Consider the following 24,439-nt stretch of genomic DNA (forward strand, 5'->3'; position numbering starts at 1 on the left):
GTAAACGTCAGCCAGATGGACGTATCGCCCTCCCCCCAACGTCACATACATGCTCTTTTTTGGGACGAGGAAATAAGGCGGAGTCAAAGTCTGACAAGATGGCGAGTCCCGTAGGTGAGGACGATTGGATCAAGTTGAGAGAACGGACCTCAACAGAGAGACTACGTCCATTTTTTAAACAGTCTATGAAAAACCTTTAAAAACGAGATTTAACCCCCCACCCCAACTCTGGCGCTCTTGCTCGGATCACACCCGTCTTTGAGCTCTGCCTTCATTTTGAGCTCAACTACACACCTGAAAAGTTTTGCGACTGTATCTTGCACGTTGAGGATGCTATCGCAGTGACAAAAGACAAACCCCTTGCTAAACACTTAGAACCACCTCCGTGTTAGTTCCCGCTAAAGTCGGCGTCTCCAGGACAACATTTTGCCACGATGACACGCAGACTCACGAGATGAAAACAATACCACGGCTGCTCATAATTAAGACAAAAACACACAAAAGAACAAGAAATGTGTCAATGAAATTTTAATGTTTTAAGCACATTTCTTCCATCGAAATCAATGTTAGCACATTTACATGATTGAACGTAACATACAAACGTAAGAAGCATCAACGTTTTTACATTCTTCATACATTAGAAATATGATCTAAAGATACAGCATTATTTAAATAGACTACAGTATGGCACTGGTCAATGTAAATAACTGAAATATGCCCTAAAATAAATAGCTAATGCTCAAGGCACACACTGTTTGGTTAAAACATTCATGGGAAGACAGGAAGGGTGAGGAAATACGTCAAAGAAAAAACACTGTCAGGTAAAAAACGTTTGTGAAAGAGGTAGACGGGTGATGACAGACCATGATGTAAATGCATATTAACGCCTTCTATGAAGACATGAAACCTGAAATGTCATTTTTTACAGATAAAACAAGCCTCAGAAGTATATCGTTGTGCTGGTAAAGTGTGGTCAGCCGTCTGTTTCACCAGCGGTTTCCAAAAGATGACCCCCCTGACCCAAAGTTCCTGTTTTTCAAGTAGCGTTTTGCGTCTTCCAGCTCGTACGGCCCGAGGCTCTGGTCGACCCCCGGGGCAAGTTTGTAGCTCAGGGGTGAGACGATGTAGCCGTTGCGGTAAAGGCAGACCTGCTTACACATCTCGAAGCAGGTGAAAAGAAGGCCGAAGTAGGGAACGATCTGTGGGGGAAGAGGTTTGGAGGTGGAGAAGAGAGTCTTTCAGTGTGACGGCAACACTTCACGTGATTTAAACTGGACATAAATCCTCACTGAGAACGCTGCGGTCTGGGTATGAAAAGTGTGATTAAAGGGATAGTTTGCCGTGGACAATTTAAGTTTACGCTATTGTCACCACTTGGCCTTACAGTCAGAAAGTTCTGTTGGAGTTTTACGCAGCCGTTTTATGCTCTTGTTGAAGCCACCAGACTCCTTTGACAAAAACTGTAATTTTACCCCACAGAACACGGGAGTTGCTGTTCTAACGCTGCCTCGATCGGTTCGTTTGTTAGTGTTTTAAAAGAGGTTAAAGCGGAAAATTGCAAAATCATCACATGGCCTTTTTTGGCACGTACATTCATCAAATAAGTCTTCGAGACCGTTTTTTTCGTGTATGAATTATTGACCGAGAAATATGGTAGAGTCGCTAACAGCCGGGTTAGCTCGGGGCAGCGCGGCGAAGGCATTAAAACGTCTTTTTTAACCACTAATTCTGCTCAAAATAACACCAAACCTCTGCAGCAGCATGAGAAGAGTCCCTAGACAGAAAACAAAGCACCAGTGGGCTCCTTCCTTTTGGATTGACTTTGGTAATCCACTTGAATGGGCTTTACTATGAGAGGAGCTGGTACAGGGGCCAGTTGGTAACACTCTTTTAATAAACTCTGGGTTCACTAACTACATTGTTGGTGCTTTGTGTTATGTGTAAGGACTCTTCTCATGCTGCTGCAGAGGTTTGGTGTTATTTTGAGCAGCGCTAGTGGTTAAAAAAGACGTTTTAATGCCTTCACCGTACTGCCCCGAGCTAATCAGTGTTAGCCACGTCCAGCTGTTAGCGACTCTCCTCGATCTCTCCGTTAATAGTCTTGATGGATTATTTGATGTATGTAAGTGCAAAAGAAGACCATGGGATGATTTTGCGCCATAATAACACTTCAAGAACTAACAAAATAACAAACAATCTAACAGATCGAGGCAGCGGTAGACCTGCGACTCCTGTGTTCTGTGAGGTATAATTAGTTTTTATCGGTGAAGGCCGGTGGTTTTGAGGAGAGCACAGTTAACGGCTCCAGTTCCCCCTAAAACAGGTGTCTCAAACTGATCCCGTAAAGGGTCGCTGTGGCTGCAGGTTTTCATTCCAACCACACCTGATCCTACAAATCCAACTCTGTGAAGGCGATTCAGTTGGTTGAATAAGGCGAGTCAGGTGTGTTTTTGCTTGGTTGGAATGAAAACCTGCAGCCACAGTGACCCTTTACTGGATCAATTTGAGACACCAGCCCTAAAAGTGAAGTTCAAATAGGTACAACAAGGTTAAGTGGTGAAAATAAATTAGTATACATATAGCATACACTGACATTTCTAAGCTCTATCTGAACTTTCCTTTAAATGTGTCTGCACCTTATTTCCAATCAGGTTGACATTGCTCATCAAGTCCAACCATTTGCAGTTGAAACAGGAGAGTGGAGCATGCTGTTCCAGAGACAGACTTCGCTCACCTTTGCTCCTGATACTCACTCTATGAATTACACGCTGGACATTACTTTCCACGCCCCTCCCCCGTCCTCCCTCTCCCTCTTACGTAGGACAGGGGTTAGAAATCTCCCACCGTCATAAAGTCACTCGTGTCCCAGAGCACGTGCATCTATTTCAGTTCCAAACTACAGCTGACAGTCCTCTACCCATAGAGAGTACAATACATGGTTGAGATATACATAATAATTACAATATTATATAAGTGAAACTGTACCTTTATTGTGCTGGCAGTGAGGCCGTTCCACAGTGAGAGGATGCCCTTGTTTTTTACAACCTGTATGAAACAGTCGACCATTCCACTGAAATGGACGTCAACGCCGCCTAAATGAGGAAGACGGGGACTCTGCGCCTGAGAGGAGAAATAAAGTGAAAATGAACCGCAGTGAATCAGCAAAATGTCACTTTGTGTCTGCAGAGCAAAAACCAGAAAGGTCAAGTGAAGACAACAGATATTTTGGGGGGGAAAGTTTTAATTAAGTTATATATAACACCAGTGTTTTTCTGAGTAGACTTCTGCTCTCTTTAGAATTGTTCTATGATTAACTCTTATACCTGTCACTTTGTGTGTCTTCTTTTTAATAATTTATTTTTAGATTTTTAATGTTTAAACACATTTCAAAGAAAAATACCGAACACGAAACTCTAAATAAACCCAAATTTCCCCATCCTTCCTTTATAAAACCACTTAAAAACAAGTGAAGACAAAACAAATGCAGTGAAAAAAGACAAACAGTGACACTAAAACTGTAAAAAGTGAAGTTATCATTTTTTCATTCTACATAATAAATATAGTTTTATCACAAACTATTTATTCTAAACTATGTGAGTCAACTCGCACCACTCTGGTCCACCACGGAAGCTCTGCTCCACATTTACATAAACACGCTTTAAACAACAGTGAGTTTTCTTCTTTAACACCATTTAAATTACCTGTTTTACTCCAATTTGTTTTAAATTCCTGTAATAATTCATTTGTAAAGATCTTCCTGTCCCGGGTGCTATTTTCAGATATTTTGTTTGTGAAGGCCTCGACTGATTTAATCAACTTCTCATTTGAACTTTTGTACTTTATATCAAATTTATTTAAAAAGCAAAATAACACTGTCACAAAATTAGATAAGGGGACAAGAGAAGAACATTAACACAACGTTACATAACCGTTAAGTAAAAAAAAAGAAGTGAAAATTCAGTCACTTGGGATAAGGAAGCTTTAAGAAATGAAAGAATTATCTAAGTTAACATTAAATAAAAGCTCAGAGGAAAAGTAGCCTTAGATGTTTCAAGGTTCCCGACGGAAACACCGGGGTGTTCAAAGAGCTTCATTTGTGGAGGAAAGGTCACGCTAACCAGCGAGTTAAACAATACTCAACGACCCTGAGCTTCTGCAAACATCCTCAGCTGTTTTACTGTCGTCCATTCTCTAATTTTTAACTTCCTAGACAAGAGCTGAATCCCAGAGTTAAATCATTACGTAACACCGCCCTGTATAGTGAGATGATACGCTGATGGTTCAGTGAGCTGGACGTACACAACTCTCACCTTGCCGGCTGTCTGACAGTAACCAGCTATCTTTAGAGGACTTATCTATAGCTGCTGCACGCCCGGGACACATTCACATTCCCAGCTGCTGTTGAACCTTGTGGTATCTAATTATACTCAGATAAAACCGGATGTAGTATTTTGTCCTTTACAGCGCCATTGTTCCTGTGTGTCCTCTGAGACATGCAGAGGGCGTCTCAGACGACATTTCATGGGAAAATTGGTGCAGATGGATGTGTTTTCCTGTGACCGAGCTGTTTGTACACACACACATGGAAACAGACTCTATTATTAAGGTCAATTTGAATAAAATAAATGCTTTATTGAGATGATTAAGTGACCAGGAAAGGTTCATCTACTGCCCCCTGCTGGACTAAAGGTGGTAATGCAGCCAGAACAAACCAATATACTGAAAATCTGTTATGTTTTTATTCCAAAAACATTTCAACTAAGAGAAATGAGAAACAAACTATAAAGAGTCTCGAAGCACATTTGAAGAGGATTTGGAAACATTTTTGTTGTTGTTGTAAGAACGGCCTATAAAGATATTTATTTTAAAATTCATACATTTTGAGACACTACAGGTGAAAAGGGTGACATTTTATTTTTAAATATACAAATGAGGCTTCATGTAATGTTAACTTTTGGTGAATTTAAGAGGAAACTACTGATGCAAACAGACAAAAATAAACTAAAATAAGAAATGTTAAGGAAGCAAAAACAGCCCAAACAGACCAGTGTATGAAAAAGTATGTTTTTGCCTTTAGTTTTTATTCTTAATACATGTCTAGTATATTTCTAACACATTTCTCTTGTGTTGTTTTTTTCACATAAACGGTTAAATACATAAATAAAATTATTCCAAATCCATTCTCTATCTTGTACAGGGCTGTTGACTGAATCAATTTTAGCAACGTGTTCCACAAGTTGCTGCGTGCATCTTATTTCCATAATTACATTTTATATTTACCTTTGCTTGTTTTTATTCTTTTACTTTTAAGGAGCCAAAAAGAGGCCACCTAAACCAAAAACTCCGGCATGAATATAGTCTATATTTTACTTGTCTCGTTGCAGAGGTTAAGCCACAAACGCGCAGACAGAAGACAGCTATGAAATAAATAAAAAGTGTCACCTTAAGTCAAACCCAGTGCTTCTCGTTCAACAGACTCTAATACTTGTTGCCAGGGACAACAGATGAAAACTGTCCTTTTTACATCAGTGTTCATTAATATGCACTGTCCTTGTCAAATAAATGAAATAAACTGTGTATTATTTATCTCTTTTTAATTCTTTTCATGAATTTAGTTGTAGTTGGTTTGAAAGGTTTGTTTCAGTTCTCCTTAAAAAAGCAAAACAACAGACATAACCTACAAGCTGAAGGACAAGGTGAAGTGTTCTGGTGGTAAATTACCTGCATCTTCCGTTTCACAGTTTCAAAAGGGTAGGAGAGGGTTTGTGCGACTCCGGCTGCGAGACAGCCGTTAATGAAGTTCTGGAGGGGAGTGAAGCGAAAAGGAGGCTCCTGCCAGAGTTTGTCCAAGTTCATGTAGACCGCGTAGCATCCCATGGAAAAGGGAAACGCACCTGTGGGCAAATTAAACGTACGTTCAGTGAAATGTACCGTGCCTTTGATCAGCAGAGGATGCTACGTATTTTAACCGTACGGCTGTAATGAATGTTGCAAACGCACCCAGTAAAGTGAGGGAGAAGCCCCTGTAGAGAGCCAGCAGCCCCTCGTTCCTGTAGATCTTTGAGAGCGTGTGAACTACGCCGATGTACGTGGGCTGTGTGCAGTTCTGAACGATGAGCCGGGTTTCTGCCACCTCCAGAGGGTACGTGGTCAGGGCAGCAGCTACGCCAGCCAGTCCGCCGGCGAATATGGCTCTCCACTGAGAGATGAAGCCCAGTTCATCCATGTGCAGGTGGACGATCCTGGACACAGGGAAGCAAAATACACGACACTAAGTTGAAGTTAAAGTTTAAGTTTCCAGATTCTGTTTATGTTTCCTTTGTTGTCAGTGGGTTTTTTTTGTCTTTTCCAATCCTATTATGCACCTGATGCAAGAATGTGTTTCAGTGTTCAGACGATTAGTTGATTGACTGATTGGTCGACAGATAGAAAATTAATTATCACCTATTTTAGGAATCAAAATCAGTTTTATAGCTAAATTAAAAAGCCAAACATTTCATGCTTCACGCTTTTCAAATGTGAGGATTTGCTGCTTTAGTCTGTTTACTATCGAGTGAATTTAATTTAATCTGTAAATATTTGCAGTTTATGGCATCATCATTTCGTCTAATCAAATAACTTATTTAATTTGACCAGAAAAAATCATTCAATTTAAAATTATATAAAACAGAAAAAGGCTGCAAATTAATCAGTTATCAAAACTATTAATGATTGATTTGCCTTCTCATTTAAACTGAATATTTACATTTTAAGATGTCACCTTGGGTTCAGGACTGTGATGGGAATTTATCATCATTTTAAAACCGAAATCAGTAAAGAGTTATTCAAAAACAACCATTTATTTTCCAGTAAAGACATTAGTCTGTAATCAAAACACATTACAGCCCTAGTTCAATGTATAAATAAGCACCGTTATCTAAATGAATATTCACCTTTGTGCTTTGTTGTTTTATATTACTTGAAAATAAATAAATATTAACTATATCAGAAAACTCATGACAGGTCCTGATGTTTCCGGAGTAATAAGGAACTAAGATATTCTTGAGGTCACGTTTCAATCACCGTGTGTGTGTGTGTGTGTGTGTGTGTGTGTGTGTGTGTGTGTGTGTGTGTGTGTGTGTGTGTGTGTGTGTGTGTGTTTGTGTGTGTGTGTGTGTGTGTGAAAGAGGAAGTTGTCTGTAACATTGTGTTCTGTCCTACAGTCGGCTACAGGGCGGTGGTTTGCGGAGTGAGGACGCGGTGGTTTACACACGTGCAGCAGCCTGAGAGGAGATACTCATTATTTATGGCTGTGCACTTTATTACTGTTGCCACGGCTACCTGCTGACCTGCATATTTATAATTCACACATGCTACCAGCAAACTACCTATGGTTTTGTCCTGTAGTAACCTGACAGAAACGAAAGGAGTGATTTGCCCTGAGTTCAGCCTCACAGGCAACACTTCCTCTTCCCCAGGAATCAACCACATATAATCTAGGTATGAACATATATACACACATGATCCGGCCGTCAACTGACACGCATTTTAATGATCAATTCAGTTATTATTTTTACTGCTTAATTGATGAATTATTTGTTTGATAATATGTCCAAAAAGTTCATAAAAAAATAAAAGCCAATCACAGCTTCCTGGACCCAAAGTTGTCTTGTCTTGTCTTTGTTTTTTTTGTCCAACAAACAGCCCAGAATTAAAGGTTTCACTCATTTTACCGTCACAGAAGACAAAGAAAACCAGAAAATATATATTCACGTTTGAGAGGCTGGAACCAGAATATTTTAAGTGTTTTCTTTAAAGGATGATTTAACTGAGTTAGTTGATTATCAGAATTTGAACTGAGCAATTGTTTGATTCAATTATTTCTGAATCTACAGAACAAAATAAACAACGACTACTGAATATTGATTCATCATTCATGTCCTTCTACGAGCAAGCAACAGCTGATTTTCTACTTTCTTTGACTTGTAGTCGTAGAAAACTGAATATATTTGGATTCAGACGGTTGTTAAGACAAATCAAGACGTTTGAAACTGTCATCTTCTGGAAACTGGACATTTTTCCTCCTCTTCTGTCGTTTTAAAGTTAAACTGTTGAAGCTAAAGCTGAAGGCTAAACATATATTGTTAAATTAGTACATGAATAAAGTGTATTTTTTTAACAGATTATTTACTCATGAACTACCGACAGGATACGGTGTCAGCTTCAGCAAATATAACCAACAGCAAATGTTACCAACTTCAGCTTCAATCCATTTATCGAGCAAAGAATCAGCGGATTAATCAAAAATGAAGATAATGAATTAGTTATTTGCTACTTAAATAGTTACCAATTAACTTGCTCTTCATTGACTTATCAACTAATAGTTTCGGCTCTAGGAGACAATCTATTGACATGGTTGGGGGCAGACTATGGCAAGAAGGTTATAACCTTTAATTGAATCAAACTCCTATGTGTAATTACATTTTAGATTTCCATAATACCTTTTCTCCGAGTTGAAATTCAATTCTTACTCGTCAAAAATAACATTTCAGATATCCACAATTACAACTTTAGATATCTACAATGAACATTCTGGATATCTTTAATGTAATTCTTACTAGGCAAGTTGCACTTGTACATATCCATGACAATTTTATCCAAATTTTTTTTGGATTGTGGGAGGAAACCGGAGAACCCGGAGAAAACCCACGCAAAACTAAAGAAGATATCTCTTTAGAAAAGTAAAAAAAAACCAACAACAATGAAATAAACAAATTCTAAAATCACAACATTTTCTATAGCATCCAAGAAGTGGTGCCGGTTCTAGACCAGCAAAGAGTTGGTGCTGATCTTGAACCAGTTTTCCTGGCCGAGAGCCGGTTCTTTGGCTGTCGAAACAGGAAGAACCGGTTCAAGACTGGGCAGCGGCTCTGAACCGGCCCCCAAAATATCTTGGTTGAAAAGGGGCAAAAGAGACAAACAGAGACGGCCAACCATTCACAGCTACGGGCAATTTAGAGTCATCAATTAATCAATACATGCACGTCTTTGGACTGTGGGAGGAACCTTGAGAAAACCCACACAGACACGAGGAGAACTTGCCAACTCCACAGGGAAGGGCCCCAGCCGGGAATCGAACCGGCGTGCCACATTGTGGGTATCTGAAATGTTCTGTTTGACCTAGAAGAATTGAATTACAGATATCCAGTCTACTATTGAATGTTTAAACCACTCCAGCAAAACAGACAACCTGTCAGACAAAACCCAGGGCACCAAAAGCAGCTGACCCTTTAAACATCGACTGAGCAGATGCAGCCTTCTGATTGGCTGAAAACAGAGGGTGCGCCTATTGCAAAACAGGAAGTACATGTTTAGCTTCACAGATGAATATAAACCTTCTTTTTTCTATGGCCATGGTGTAAACAGACCATTTAAACCACCCTATTTTAGTTTTTTTACGGTGTCAAACATTTAAAAACATAAACTATCTTCTACTGAAGGTTATTGTCTCTTTATTTTTACTGTTCGTCACACAAACATGCTAACTTAAATCAGCTGACCAAGATGGCTAACAAGCTAATTTAGCATAAACAAAACACACATAAGAGAAGTTTAAGGTCCCAAGATTTAAACTTACTTTTTGTATGTGGACAGATGGACGGCTGTGTAGGGAAACAACCGCAGACAAGAGGCCAGATTGCCTTTCCAAAAGCCTCTGAGTCCCTCATTCTGGTAGATGAGGCGGAAGCTGTGCCATAAACCCCTCTTACAGTGAAAGGTGCCCACCTGACTTTTGATTTTAACCACCTCCAGAGGCGACGTGACGGTTTTACTGAAAAACCCGGAGAAACCGACGCACGTAAAGCTCTGAGAACTGGTGAGTCGGTCGTCTTTTTTAACGGAGGCCATCACCGCCGGACTGCTGTTGATGTAAACATCAGACGGCCGCGTCCCGCCCCGATCAGCCGTTACAAAAACAACACGTCACCTCGACCCTGTCTCCTTGGTAACACCAGGGGGCGCTCTCCGGTGTTGCCTTGGTAACACCAGGGGGCGCTCTCTGACCTCAAACCTGCTGTAGAGAGTAATACTAAATATACACACTGTACTTAGTAATTTTATGAAAAAATAAGCACATTTAACTGATTTTGTATCCTAAATTTGTCCCAAGTTAGGAAAAAAAATCAAACAGAAGAATCCCAATAGGGGAAAGTTAAGAAAAAGACCAGAATATCCTCTTTGCATTCAAATATTCATTATTTTTCTCACACAAATAGGGGAGAAATTAAAATAACCCTCAGATATCACCATGAAAATTACTGGGTTAATAACTTACATCAATAAAAAACAAAAATGTATTACAAGTTTTTTCGAAATTGCTTGTTTGCATGGGCAAACAGGCATAATCTAATTACAAATGTGCTATTTTTCATAAATACCACAACAGATCTAAACACTGGGTATAGCCAGGTAAAAATGTCAGCTTCAGATTATTAATACAAAATATTAATTAACTAGTATATATGTTTGATTTTAAACTATGGGCTAAGAAAGACTCAGCAGTATATAAGGTAGTGAAATATCTCCACCTTCACCAGCCGCAACGTTGGTGATGCCTACACATGAATGCAACAATTAATCCATACCATAATCCAGTGATACAATAATGATAATAATAACAATGATAATCATTATAAATTATTCTGAAATGGGCCATTCTTCATAAATAGTTCTTTACTTTTGATAAGGTATATTTTGATGCAAATACCTTTGTAGGCTACTTTAGGTGGATAGGTGGATAGATGGATAGATGGATAGATGGACAGACAGACAGACAGACAGACAGACAGACAGACAGACAGACAGACAGACAGACAGACAGACAGACAGATAGACAGATAGATAGATAGATAGATAGATAGATAGATAGATAGATATACACTGTGTAAATATAGTATATATATATATACCTGTATAAATGCTGATAGAATATTTGACGTTAAGGTTTATAGTGTTTGAGAAAGACTCTCAGCATTTTAATCTAGTAGCTGGATGAGGTGGAGCTCATTTTAATCATCCTACTTCATTTGTTATTGGGATGTTTGTCCAGGAACATTACATCATCTCCTCTGTAAAGTAAACAGTAATGTAGAAGTATAGAGTGGCATCTTAGCAGCGCCCTTGAGGACCACTTTAGTAACCGGTTTGAGTCCCTGCATGGACTGGCGGCCGGAGAGGTGCCAGTTCATCTCATGGGCATCGGCGAGGTGCTGTTGAGCAAGGCACCGAACCCCCAACTGCTCGGGGCGCTGAGCCATTGGCAGCCCCCTCGCTCTGACATCTCTCCATTAATTGCATGTATGTAGGTCCTGTTTGTGCATGTGTGTATTTCAGGCCTGTGTGTGTGTAACATGAATATTAACAGAGTGAAAAAATTTAATAAAATAAAATAAATATAATTTATAAAAGGAATTCTTCTTCTTCTTCTTCTTTTAGGGGTTGGAGGGGTGAGAGGGGAGACTCTGTCTCTAAAGGTGGCACAGTACTAGGATTTAGGTCAGAAACTGCCAAACTAAAAGTGCACAAGTATGTTTTTCTGGACTTTACTCTATGGACTGCCTGACGTACCCGTGAAGACAGTTTCTTCCTTCATGGTTCCATGTATTTCTTTTTTTTTTTAGGATGGTTCATTGACTCTAAGTTATCCCATTTTAAGGCCAAATGGCGTTACTTTAGTGTGGAAGTGCACATGTTTGGGGGCGGCAGAAGTTCAGTCTGTGGGGGACGAGGCTTGGGGACCAGAGGGTGGCACTGCTGAGGTGCCCTTGGGCACCAAACTCCCAACTTCTTGGAGTGCTGACGAATGCATGCTGTGGGTCCTGCTTGTGTATTTTGGGCATATGTGTGTAATGTTATAACTAGGGTTAGGAATCAAGAATCGTACGCCTCCGAGCTTTTCAACTCCTATTATCAGGGCCGGCATGTGTTTGTTTTTTTTATGTTGCACACTGCAAAACAATGACATATCAGTATATAATATATATATATAGTATATAAAGTATTTGATATGATACTGGATCAAGAAGGAGTCATGGCGTAGAGGACGAAACAATCCAAAGTGTGGCGTTACAATAACATCAGCGCTTGAAAAACTTCAATTAAAACGAAAGCTATTCATATATTCTCATTTAATCTACTCTGTGTTCAGACTCATAATACAACAGTTGTGTTGACACTGAAAAACTGTGAAGGACGACTTTTTCTTCCACACAGAAAACAGAAAAGGGGACGATAAGCAGAACGGCTTAGTATCAATCGTATTAATCCCATCCACAGTAACAACAACAGAGTGTAAATTATGTATTCAATTTCCCCAAAGAGAGATTCATAATTAAGTACTTCTGCACTTCCAGCCTCCTGTTCAGCGCTGCTCTGACTGAAAAAGACATTTGGTTTGAAATACATGTATTTTTCTCCATTTTTTGTTTCCAGCATCTGCAGTGACACTGTCGGTGTGTTTCTGTGCCAGACGGATAAATTCTTCATTGAACCTAAAAGATGACTCAGGTCCAACTGTACTCGTCAGCAGGGACTTGTTGTCTCTGTCTTGTTTCAGCGCTGTGTTTGTCTTTCTCCCAGTCTTGGCCTGTCAGGAGCGCCTCCCTTCCCTTCCCTTCCCTTCCCTGCCGGGCTGACAACCTCAGCTGCCTGCGAGGAGCCCACCTTCTGTCTGCGGCTGGACCACTTGGCTCCTCCACAAAGGCTATCTGGAATAACAGAGCCAACCAGAGGAAATGACGGCCTGATCACAAGAGGTTTCCCCTCACTCCCCCTCCTGCTGCCCACTGGGGTGGAAAAGGGTGCGTCTGTGATTGAGTGTGTGCGTGAACAGGACACCCTGCTTTCACCTCTGAAAACTCTATTTTGATGCAGTGATGGTTAAGAAACACACGCAGAACGTATTAATGCCCTCGGATGTGCAGACACTGAAGTCATAGTTCATATCAGCTGCACGTGCCATTTTAAAATTCTGACTCGTGTTACTTGCTAATAAAAACACCCTTGGTTGCAAGAAATATAGTCTGCTAAGAGGAGCTGATTAACGTCATTATAATGCCAACAGAAAGTATGAATACATGTTTTTCTACTTAGAGCAATAAACCTTTGAAAGTGCTTTGATCTAACTGTCATATGTATGTGTTTGTGTGATAATGGGACATCTTTCTTTAAAGATAAGCAGTCTGATGCTGTATCTTATCAATTAATGCTTCAGCAATCAAACAGGACACCACCAACTCTCTGTTGCCACTCTGTCTCCTCTGCCCCTTACATCGCCTCTACCCACCAGTATTCACAGAGAATACACATAGAGCGCTGCCTCCTTCCTGTATGTATGCCCCCCCCCCCTGAATGAGAACTTCCTCCATGCAGCAGAGTAGTGCGGGAGCAGCCTGTATGCCTTTGTGTCTCTGGGACTGGCACGTAGCAGTAGGTGTAGGCTGGCTGAGGCATTGTCATTCTCTGGATGTCATGCGCAAGTCAACCCTTGATCTCCCACTTTGAAGTGCACTGCTAGAGGAGACTGAGCGGTCATGCGGCTGGAGCCCGCAGCAGTCAGCAGAGGGCGCCTGACACCAGGGAGGCTGCACGGAGGCCTGAGCCGCTGTCATCCTCACAGACTGGTGCAATAAAATTCTCACCTCATTATCTGAGACAGTCACATCACAGGCTTGTGTTGGCAGGGGAGGGGAAAGGGAAGAAAGGGTGGGGGTGGGGGTGGGTGACACCAGAGTCTGTCTCTATGTGAGTGTGTCTTTTCTTAAGGGTGGGGGGTGTATCGGTGAGAAAAATCAGGCATAAGTACAATTCACTGTGGCACATGGTTGACATCTTTACCAACAAGGCTCAGGCCAAACTGCCCCACTCCACCGGCTCACTTAACAGGAACGGGAGACTTGTTATGCATGGGGCCTAATTTTGCATTAATGGTTTCTGTGAAAGGTTGTCAGGGTTTGTTAGGAATAGTGAATGCAGTTTTGCACCTCATTACTGGGATCAGTCTTTATTACAACAAACACTGAAAATACTGTCATCTCAGCCCTGCAGACCAGTAAATGTGCTTAAATACAGTCTAAATAAAGTGTCAAATCAGCAGGAAATGTGTAGCCTTAAGGAGTTCATTTATGTTATAATTGCTTCAAGTGCTGGTCCATAAATTATTATACTTATGTCAGGTTGGTCTTTTTATTTTAAATGGAGTTGTGTTGCAGATGTGGGAATTAAAAAAAAACAACAACCTGTAACTGCGTCCGTGAAATTCATTGATTAAAAAAACAATTTAATTTGTTCAAAATTGTCATGTTGTTTTGTGTAATTTCTATTTGCCTCGTAACTATTAACAAGGAATGATGCATCACCTATTAGTCAGGATGTAGAAGAGCAGGAGGCCCATTGTCTGTGAGGATGCAGAGGAGAACTTCTGGCAGCTGGTGCCCCCTTATCTTCCCATGTACAGCCAATAAATCAATATCAAATCTAAGGAACAGGAAGCCAGATGGCCTTCCCACAACCCACCAGGCCAGGGCGCTCTCAGGGCCTCCTCGGCTACTGTACCACCGGTGCATGCTGCAACCCTTTGAAGACATAGACATTCAACAAGCAGCTCAATGAATGACTAAAGGGAACAAATAAGCTGTTACGACTCTGCTCAAATCAGTGTTTGTGTTTCCATCCACATCAAAGGCCTCAGTGTGTTTGATATGCAGCCCCCACACCTTGATCCAAGCCATGTACAGGTAGAGGGGAGGAGCAGTCCATTGAGAAGCGAGAGGGTCATGTGGCTGCTCCTCTCAGCCCCGGCTCGAGGGTAGCTGACCCAGACGAAGGGTCTGCTGATGTCTCTTGTTCCCCAGGGAGCTATTGCCCCTTACACCCATCACTAGACACATTATTTATTGGGTGGCCTATTGATTACACGCTTAATATTCACAGGAATTTGGAGTAGTAGATTAAGCAATAGATGAATAAATCTTGCGTATAAAGACTAGAATAAATACGATACATACCGAAATACAGAGTTGTGTGGTAGCTGACAGCTGGCTCGGCTAGGGCCAGTGAGGTCAGTTACCTAAATACATCCCGCCAGACTCATCTTGATTTCCGTGTAGACCAGGGGTCAGGTTAAACAGTAGTTTGATTGAATGGCTGTTCACAGGCCAGTGTGAAATGCCAGCTCTATTGCAATGTGGGAGTGGAGAGGAGGGGGTTTCTCTGGCCTTTGTGTGGCCCGCGGTCTTAGAGCACGGACCCATTGTTAGAGGATGACCAGCCAGCCCCTCAGACTCTCCTTTGCCCTGCTTTGTCTCGAGCAGCGTGACCATTTCCTTCATCCAGGTCAGGGCAGGGTCGTGACTTTGGACACCAGTCCTCCCTGTCTGTCTGCTCAGGCTACATACTCATAAATGCATTCAATGCTGAGACAGATGTATGTTTGTCACGTGTCAGTGTTAAAAAAAAAATGTGTTGGAGCAGGTTTCAGCCTTTCTGAAGCGAGAGGTTCACTGCAAAAATATCAGGTTTTATCCTGATTTAAATAAAAACTTCAAATGACGGACGCATTAAAACCAAAATGATACCCACAACATGAAAAATAAAAGAATAAAGCGAGACTGAAATGGTTCTTTCATACGTGTAGATTAGAGCCGGGCAATATGACAATAAATATCGTCCAAAAAATATATGTTGTATATATTTTTCTATATCCTGATGTCGAAAAAACAGCGGTTTTAACAATATTTATGTCATTTGGACGAGGCTTTACATTTTGATCCTTGCACATTGTTTATTTTGTATGATTCAAGATTCAAGATGTTTATTGTCATATGTTCAGTTAAGACAGACGTCACACTGCACAACTTACACACACTTACTTTGCACATCGCCCTGGTCACAAAGAAAGTAAAAATGAAATAAAAATATATATTTAACTAAACAGTGTCAGAAATAGAGTTTTAAAAAGGCTACAATAAAATTTAAGTTAAAAAATGTACAGACTAAAAAAATATGCTCAGACTAAAAATAAAACTAAATTAAAATTAAAGTGAAAAGATGGGATCTTAGAACAGATCCAAGGACAGTATTGCACGATTGATTCTAGGAAGAAATGACAACAAGTATCAAGTTCTTAATAAAATGAGAAAATACTAATAATAGGCTTTAACATGTGGTTAATTCATATATTGAATTAACAGAAAAAATGTTATATACGGAGTGATACTTTATTATGCAGATATGAAATTACCTATATACAGAAGATTAAAGATGTTGGCCATATCACCCAACACTCTTGTAGACACTTTCATTGATCTACAATGTACAAACACTTTTATGATGAATATAATTTGCATGGCGAGATTTCTCATTTGTGCCTCTTTGTGCCATCACATGCACGTAGAGCTGAGATAACCTCTTTACTGCCCTGAAGTGTCCGAGTTATGCAACAGTGAAGAAGAGTGGACAGTACCCTCCTTCTGTCCCGAGGCTGGACCTGCCTTATCACGGCCAGGCCATCACGGTGATAAGAAGAGGAAAGGCCAAAGGGCCATAAGGAACAGTGTGCATGGTTCAGGTCAACAGTGTGAGGAGGCTGGACTCAAAGGGGAGGGAAGGTGAACAAGAATATTATCTGATAAGAATCTCCAAGGTCTTTTGATCTCGGAGGGGCTGATCCTGGGCTACAGGGTGTCATGCTGGGCGGACGAGCAGAACGACACGGCAGGTACAAACAAGCGGGCCCTTGAAGATCATCTGGGGCTAAGCATATTTACACAGGGAAGGCTGGAAAGACTCTCCTGATGCACACACACACACAAGCTTGTTGCCCACTGGGTCTGACGCTGAAGTGGCATTCTTTACATGTTCATTCTTTAACCAGAAAGCACAAATAATGCCTCATTTTCTGATCAAATAAAAACGGTTTTATGATAAAGTCATTATATATTCGAAATCAGTCAAACCCCTCAGAAGTGAAGCTTGAATGTCACACTGTTGTCTGGTTTGGTTTCGTATCATAAGTCACTGATTAAAAGCCGTCATGTGGATGCCAGACAGGACCTGGGGCTGCAGTACAAGCTGTGGCCTGAACCAAATGCCTCGCTGTCTCGCCCGGGGCAAGATGGAGGAGGGATTTTTTTAGCCTAGTGTGGCCAGAGGGGAGGTGAGCAAGCTGCTGCAGAGTTAAAGTGTCCTTGGTTTCTTAGCAACAGTTAAAAACAAAAAAGCAGAGACACATGTGATTGCATCTAAAGCCTCGCTCCCTTTTGCACAACAAGGCTCAGTGAGGTGTAGTGCTTCTTAAAGGACGCTTGATTATATTCTATATTGTTTTTTAACCGGCTACAAATCTCATTAAAGAAAAGACCAAAAGACTAAATATTGTCTGTGCTAAAGCCTGATATACAGCTCATTCCTCTGTGCCATACACCTCCATTAAAAACACATAACTGAGCCACACAAACAGACTGTTCCTTCATTAATTGCAGTTTATTTTCATACACCTTCCTGCTGCAATAAAAGCTGCCAGAGCACCAAATGTGCATCAGTCTGCAGCTGAAAATAGTCCCCACACAAATGCACCATTTACCCTGTTTCGGTTATGTTTGCTGTAAACTACAGTGCACCGCTTTACCATTTTAGGACATTATTCAGCTATTTTTACAGATCAAGTCAAGTTTATTTATATACCAGAGTTGACCAAAGTGGCGTACAAGTTAACGTGAACGACACAACAATAGCAAGTATACGCGACATCAACAAAACAACAAAAACAACAATAAATGGCAATGGAAGATGAGGCAAAATCAAATATGTGAAGAAAACTAAAACACAGACAAAAAAAGATTAATTTAAATAATAAAAGATTATAAAATACTAAAATTTTGAAACCACTAACCACTGAAAACATGATTATCTTGAGTTATGGGATTTGTTGACAATAACAAAAATATAGAATATAACGGGGTTATTTCCAGATAAACAAAGCCACACAGGCGCCAACTGGAGAGTATCAATCTTCATTTACACAAAATGCTCCAGTCTCGCCTCTCAACTGGAAAATAAGGATTAATATTTTAAATCTGCCCGTAGTTCACATCAAGCCAAAGACAATAACAGCCAAGTATCAGCAACCTGTTACATCCACGCTCCAATTAAAAGAATTAAGATGTAAGGGGCGTTCATTATCAGCTCTCTCTGAAGGACATCAAAGGCCGCGGCGGAGTGAGAGTGCAGCTGCCCTGACGGTGTGAGTTTCTCCTCTCACTCCAGAGGAACTTGTTTGTGTTGAGGATGTTTACTGATCCCAGGAAAGACAAACAGTTTCTTTCTTGTTTGTTGGTACCGCAGCTCAAACAGAGTGTGTGTGTGTGTGTGTGTGTGTGTGTGTGTGTGTGTGTGTGTGCACGAGAGACAGAGCTTCAGGATATATTGCATTGTTAATGCGGTGTTTATCTTGTCTCTGTGTTTTCGCCCCACTTCCAAGTTTCCCATCAGACGATGGACAAATTCGACGTTGTGACGATTTGACTTAAAACAGAGGCAGTGACGCACATCACATGTCTACAAAACGTCTTCAATCTGCAAAGCCATTAGAAGTTCTGGTGATTTACTGCTAATAATAATAACTCGTTTGTCTGCCACGGAGCTGGGCGATTGATCAAAATGTATTTTAGATTTTAGACAATTATTGTGTCTCATTCTGATTCACAATGATGCTCTCATTTTGTCTTGTGTTATAAGTCTGAATTACTAAAAATATAGATGTATAGATGATGAATTACTAAACTATAGAATAGAAAAGAAAATTTTAAAAAGAAAGTTTGTTCCGTTTTTATTAAGACAAAATATGTTTAAATAAATAATATAAAATAAACAATAACACTAAATATAAACAATGAATGCAATAATGTATCCTTGTGTATATTCTGCTGCAGTAAATATCAACTTGTATGTAAATTTATGTAAATAGGAGCAAGAATTAAGTTTTTTATGAAGTATTTATATTATTATAATAAAAATAAAAATATATTAGCAGAAGGAAATATGTGACATGTGTTTATACTGTAATAAAATATGAAAATGTTGAATATATGTTTAGGAGTTTCAGGTTGAGGCAGTGCACAACAACATATTTGATCTAATTTTCCTTTTTTTCAAATGTATATATTTATATAGTGTATATCTTTATTTAGTTCTTTTAATTGTTTTTCAGTTTAATTATGTTTAAAGTTACAGAAAACTGTTAAAAAGACAAGATTTTTAAAAAAGGAAAGTGAATCAAAAGTCAGTTAGTAATCATGTTTAATAATCAAGATCTCAATATTGACCAAAATAATCGTGATTATGATTTTTGCCACATTCGGCCACGTGTGATCAATCAACAACAAATTTACATATTATTACATTTCAGAGCGTTTTCAAGCATCACGGCGATGATACCTCGTCCGAACACACGGTGTCACTCTCTCTCATCTGTTGACAGAGGCCGGTCTATATTTATCAGGAACCATTGTGCTGTCAAGTTGTTGTAAACAATGTTTTGTATTACTACGTCAAACTCTGACAGCCAAAAGTGTCGCCATGAAATATAAGCGCTATAAGTGATTTGCATGGAGGACGTAAAAGTTACAGTTCTCCGGACCTTTCAGGCGTATATTTAAATGTTTTGATAGTTAGACGAACAGAATCTGAATGAGGAGCATCTGAGTTAAGAGTTAAATGTTGTGTATCCTGCTGTAAAAATCCATTTTTACATAATTGTTTGATGTGTGCGCAGTAAATAGAGTACGTACATTACTTTATTATTGAGGCAGGAGGAGAGAAAGTTGGTTAAGATGCAAAGAAATTACTTTTTATTGAGAATTATTACACCTCCCATTCATTTATAACCCAGTTCAGACCGATAGGAACAACGTCCTGCTGTGTTATGAAATACAGAGCGGTTGACATCTGTATTTCCACAATGGTGTGTCTCGTTCTGTGAGCTTGTATCAGCAAATGTCACTTTGTATTGGGGTTTCCTCCTGCTATAAATCCCGGGGGAAACAGGCTTTCACAGAGAAGTTTTATGGCGCAGAGACTTCCCTTCCATTCTGCAGGGGGTATGGTGCTTTTTACACCGTGTGTTCATGTGTCGCAGCCCTTTTAACTGCCACAGTCCCAAAACCAGGAGTTATTTTCCCATTCAGCATCTTCCAGGTGTTCACCCACACCGGAGGATGTTGGTTGTTAGATCTGAATGAGACCAGAATATTTGAGTAGTTGAAAACCGTGGAGGAAACGAAACCTTTAATCAGATCTTACATTGGGCTCTCTTCTTAAAGGATGATGATAAACTATTCCTAATTTTTCTGGGGACCCCCTGGAACCCCCTCAAGGACCCTTGGTTAGCAGTTTACTCAAGTACTGTATGTTGAGGTAATAATAATATTATTACAGAAAAAGAGCAGTCCGAGTAATACACAAAGCTGCATTTCGAGAGCATACGAATGAATTGAAACTCAAAAACATCATAGAATTGCAGACAAGTGGTAATATTTAAAGCTAGAAACAGAATCCTACCAGAGGACATGCAAAAGTTGTTGTTTTTTACATCAGAGAATGCAAATCATAGGAGGGAGATTGACTTTGAACATCAGTGTGCACGAACAACATTAAAACAAATGTGCTCACCTGTTAAAGGTGTAAAACGGTGCAATTCCCAGGAGGATGAACTAAAATGTTGTGTGAATTATTTTTTAGATTGTATTTAACTTAACATATCAAATCATGTAAACTTGACAACTAGCTTGATGCACGTGTTGTATAAACTGTTCTATAGGTTTAGTATTTAATTTGGTAATAACTGTGCGAGGGTCGGGGAAATCAGGGGAGGTCATCACATGTTTGTGTCATGTTGAAAAGTTGCAGAAAAATATAAGAATTGTATTCTTCTTCTGCTCCTTTCCATTCATGTTAATGTTTAAATGTATTGTAATTGTGAATTGAATTTATCATTGTGTGTACAATGTAATGAAAAGGCATTTTCATGAAAGGAACGAATAAATACCAAAGAAAAAACTTTTACCTAATTTATTTTAATTTTAAAGTTTAAATGTTGAGGTACTTTTACCTGATTAAATGTTATTTTAAAGAGGCCCTCTTATGCTATAAAGCCTGTGAATGTTCTCATTTGTCCAGGTCATCGTTATCCTCAAAGCAAATTTCAGTCAAAAGCAACTGGACTTGGTTATTTGTCTAGGAAATAACCAAGTCCAGTTGCTTTTGACTGAAAATTGCTTTGAGGACCCTATTATGCTAGTTATCAGGGTCATATTTGTATTTTTCAGGTCAGCTACAGTAGGTTTAAATGCTCTAAACACATTATATTTCTCATATTGTCCATTGCTGCAGCACCTCTGTGTGGCAGGCTCTGTCTGAGCTTTAATATTATTTAACACGACTATAAAACGTTTTAGCAACATTTATAGGTCAGAAAAGAACAAAAGGTCCTCCTTAAGTTTCAACTCCACTGCATTTCAGCAAGAAATACTGAACTTTTCTTTTTTACGTCACAGCATTTATTTGACATCATGAGAGGAGTTTGTAAAATATCAGCTTGAGTGTACACATACAAGCAGGGGCGGAGGTGATCCTGGGCCCCTGGGCAACTCATTGTGTGGGGCCCCGTCTTACACATCATGCTGTACTGCCACACACGCGCACACACGCGCACACACACGCACGCACACACACACACACACACACACACACACACACACACACACACACACACACACACACACACACACACACACACACACACACACACACACACACACACACACACACACACACACACACACACACACACACACACACACACACACACACACACACACACACACAGAGTAAACTTTTACTATAAACAGCAATCCTACAACAGTAAAAACTTTTAGTTTTCTAAACCAGGGGATCCCAAACATTTTGTCGTCCTCCCTCCCTCCTCCCCCGCGGCCCCCCGCACAGCCTGCACTAACAATACTTTAAAAGATCCGGGACGCCGCACGTTTTCTTCTTGCTTCAACGTCATCACCCAACAAGTTTTTTTTTTTTAACCAACTGCTCTTGAGTATTTTCATCTGATCAAAACTGCAGTAAACACTCTGCCTCTGCATCAGATGGCGGACTCTTAAATGTCCTTCACGGGGGAACAGTCGTATATAAATAGTGGTCAGGTCATGTGTAATTGTGCTGTGCTGAAGCCAACCTTTCTCACCCGGGCCGCGGCCAGGAAGCATACCGTGCTTAGACACATATTTTGATTTCAGGATCATACAGAGTCCTTTGTGACTTAGCCCCACCACCACTTTTAGCCCTTATTGACAAAAGAAACATAACTAATCGTGTCACTAGAGGCTCTATAAGAGGAGATTGTACTATTCTGTTGCAAAAACATGCGTCCAGAGAGTGAAATAAATAATAATTCCAGTTCACATCCAACAACAAAACACCTATGAACCGTTCAGAAACCAACAAAAACAATGGATATGTCGTCATTACCGCTTCTGTTGCTTTTAATAACCGCGTCCTTTTCTATCTTTAAACTGAATGTGTGTGTCATGTTATTTCATCTGTGTGTTGGTGTATTTTAGGAAGTCTTTAAACTGCATGTCCTGCTTTAGTTTTTCCTCTGTTTGTTCTTGCTTTGTTGTATTTTAGGAAGTCTTTTATGACACCCTGACTACAGATTAAAAATAGCGATGTGATGATCTTGAACAAGACACTACTATGAACGGACTTGAGAGTCGTTCTTTTTAATCATTGTGGCCAAATCCCCCGCCTTTTTTTAATGCGCGGTGTCACGGGGTCATGCTTGCGCGAGCGCTTTGCGGCACTTCCACCTCCTCCTCCAACGGCAGCGAGCTGCAGGACGTGCAGTCACACTGAAAACACACCAAAAACGCTTTTAGGGCGCACTCACACTGTCCGTCCGTACCGTGCCCCGTGCTTTAGGGTACTTGTCCCCCCCTCCCTCTCCGCCCGCACCCCAAGCCCTTTTGTACTCACACTACCTGGGCCTCGGCGAATGCTTCTTGCTGCCTATACGTCATCACGCCATAACACGTCACACGCATTGATTGACGTCATCTCTATGCGTCGCTTTGTTTACAAATCTTTCCATAGACCTCAGAGTTTTTGTGCGTCTTGTCCGACTGTTTTTGAATATTTTCATCCGACCAAATCTGCAGTAAACACCTCCGCATCACACCAACGTGAACCTCTCGCCGCCATTGTTTTAAATGTCCGTGCATGGTCCGTTTTTTTTTTTTTCCTGAACAGGTGCACATAAAATTACATCAGAACCGCCTTAGGCCTCATGCTCGTACATGTGCGCACGCTCGTGCTTGTACATGTGCAAACGTGCTTTACAAAAGCCCACGTCTCCCAAACGGTCCGTGGCCGGCGAGCGTGCCGCAACTAGGCGCGGTACAGTTGCACTCACACTGGTCAAACAAACTAGACTTTACCCGTGGAACCTGTTTGGGCACGGTACGGATGGACAGTGTGAGTGCGCCCTTATTGACACTTTTATCAAACATGCCTGACAGGCAGGTGTATGTGCACAATGCCTGATGGATATTCTCTGATAAATAGTAACCCCTGCCCTTTGAACGGCTCTCGGAAAGAACCGAGTCATGGGATCTGGCTCCTATCAACGAGCTGTTATTCCCATCACTAATACTGGCATTTTCAAGCCACGTGTATTTATTAATCACCATGTGTATTTATTAATTACCATGTGCATTTATTAATTACCACGTGTATTTATTAATACCACGTGTATTTATTAGGGCTTTCGAAGTAACTTGATAGTAAAGAGTCCACACAAATTCCTCTAAACGACACTCATTTTTTGATGGGCGATTAACTCACACACGATCTTTGATTATGACCCTCGGCCCGCCCCGTAGCCCGTAGGGAAATCAGGAAGCGATTAGTAACACTGTGGATGGCGAGCAGAAACAAACCTCCTTGAGCAGGTCAATATGTCATATTAGTATTTGTTCCTGCCTGTTAAAGGGAAGGTTTTCATTGCCTCTGTGTGCACAAGATTGCTGTTGCTGCTCATGGGGGAATTGTTGGGTCTATGTAAATCATAAATAAGTCATAGAGTCTGGTCTTTACCTACTCTATATGTAAAGTGTCTCGAGATGACTTTTGTTATGATTTGCTACTTTAAATATTAATAAAATTGAATTGAATTTGAGCTTGCAGTACCTTTGAGGTTGTTCTGGAGAGTATTTGTCATTGTTTTGGATTCCTGAAATAATAATAAACATACATTTGCATAAAGCAAGCATATCTGTCCACTTCCACGTCGATAAGAGTTTAAAAAACTTGAAAAATATCCTTTTAAGGTACA

General features: G+C 40.3%; 1 protein-coding gene across 1 annotated transcript; it reads right to left on the minus strand.

Moving 5' to 3' along the window:
• Window positions 1-513: 513 nt before the first annotated feature.
• slc25a43 (solute carrier family 25 member 43) lies at window positions 514-9,940 on the minus strand. Its single transcript, XM_083915608.1, has 5 exons — window positions 9,617-9,940; window positions 6,001-6,242; window positions 5,722-5,894; window positions 2,986-3,120; window positions 514-1,199 (listed from the first exon to the last, which is right to left on the minus strand). Exons 1-5 carry the CDS (start codon window positions 9,886-9,888, stop codon window positions 987-989), a joined length of 1,035 nt encoding a protein of 344 aa, XP_083771734.1. The 5' UTR covers window positions 9,889-9,940; the 3' UTR covers window positions 514-986.
• Between the last annotated feature and the right edge of the window lie 14,499 nt (window positions 9,941-24,439).

Source organism: Echiichthys vipera, assembly GCF_963691815.1.
Source record: "Echiichthys vipera genome assembly, chromosome: 6".
NCBI classification, from domain to species: Eukaryota; Metazoa; Chordata; class Actinopteri; order Perciformes; family Trachinidae; genus Echiichthys; species Echiichthys vipera.

Bases quoted from the DNA above. Each gene is read 5' to 3' on its own strand.
- slc25a43 (XM_083915608.1), bottom strand. From the start codon at position 9,888: ATGGCCTCCGTTAAAAAAGACGACCGACTCACCAGTTCTCAGAGCTTT. The intron at 6,243-9,616 runs GTAAGTTTAAAT...CCCTGTGTCCAG, and splicing joins CATCTGTCCACATACAAAAA to GATCGTCCACCTGCACATGG. The intron at 3,121-5,721 runs GTAATTTACCAC...TTCTCCTCTCAG, and splicing joins CTGTGAAACGGAAGATGCAG to GCGCAGAGTCCCCGTCTTCC.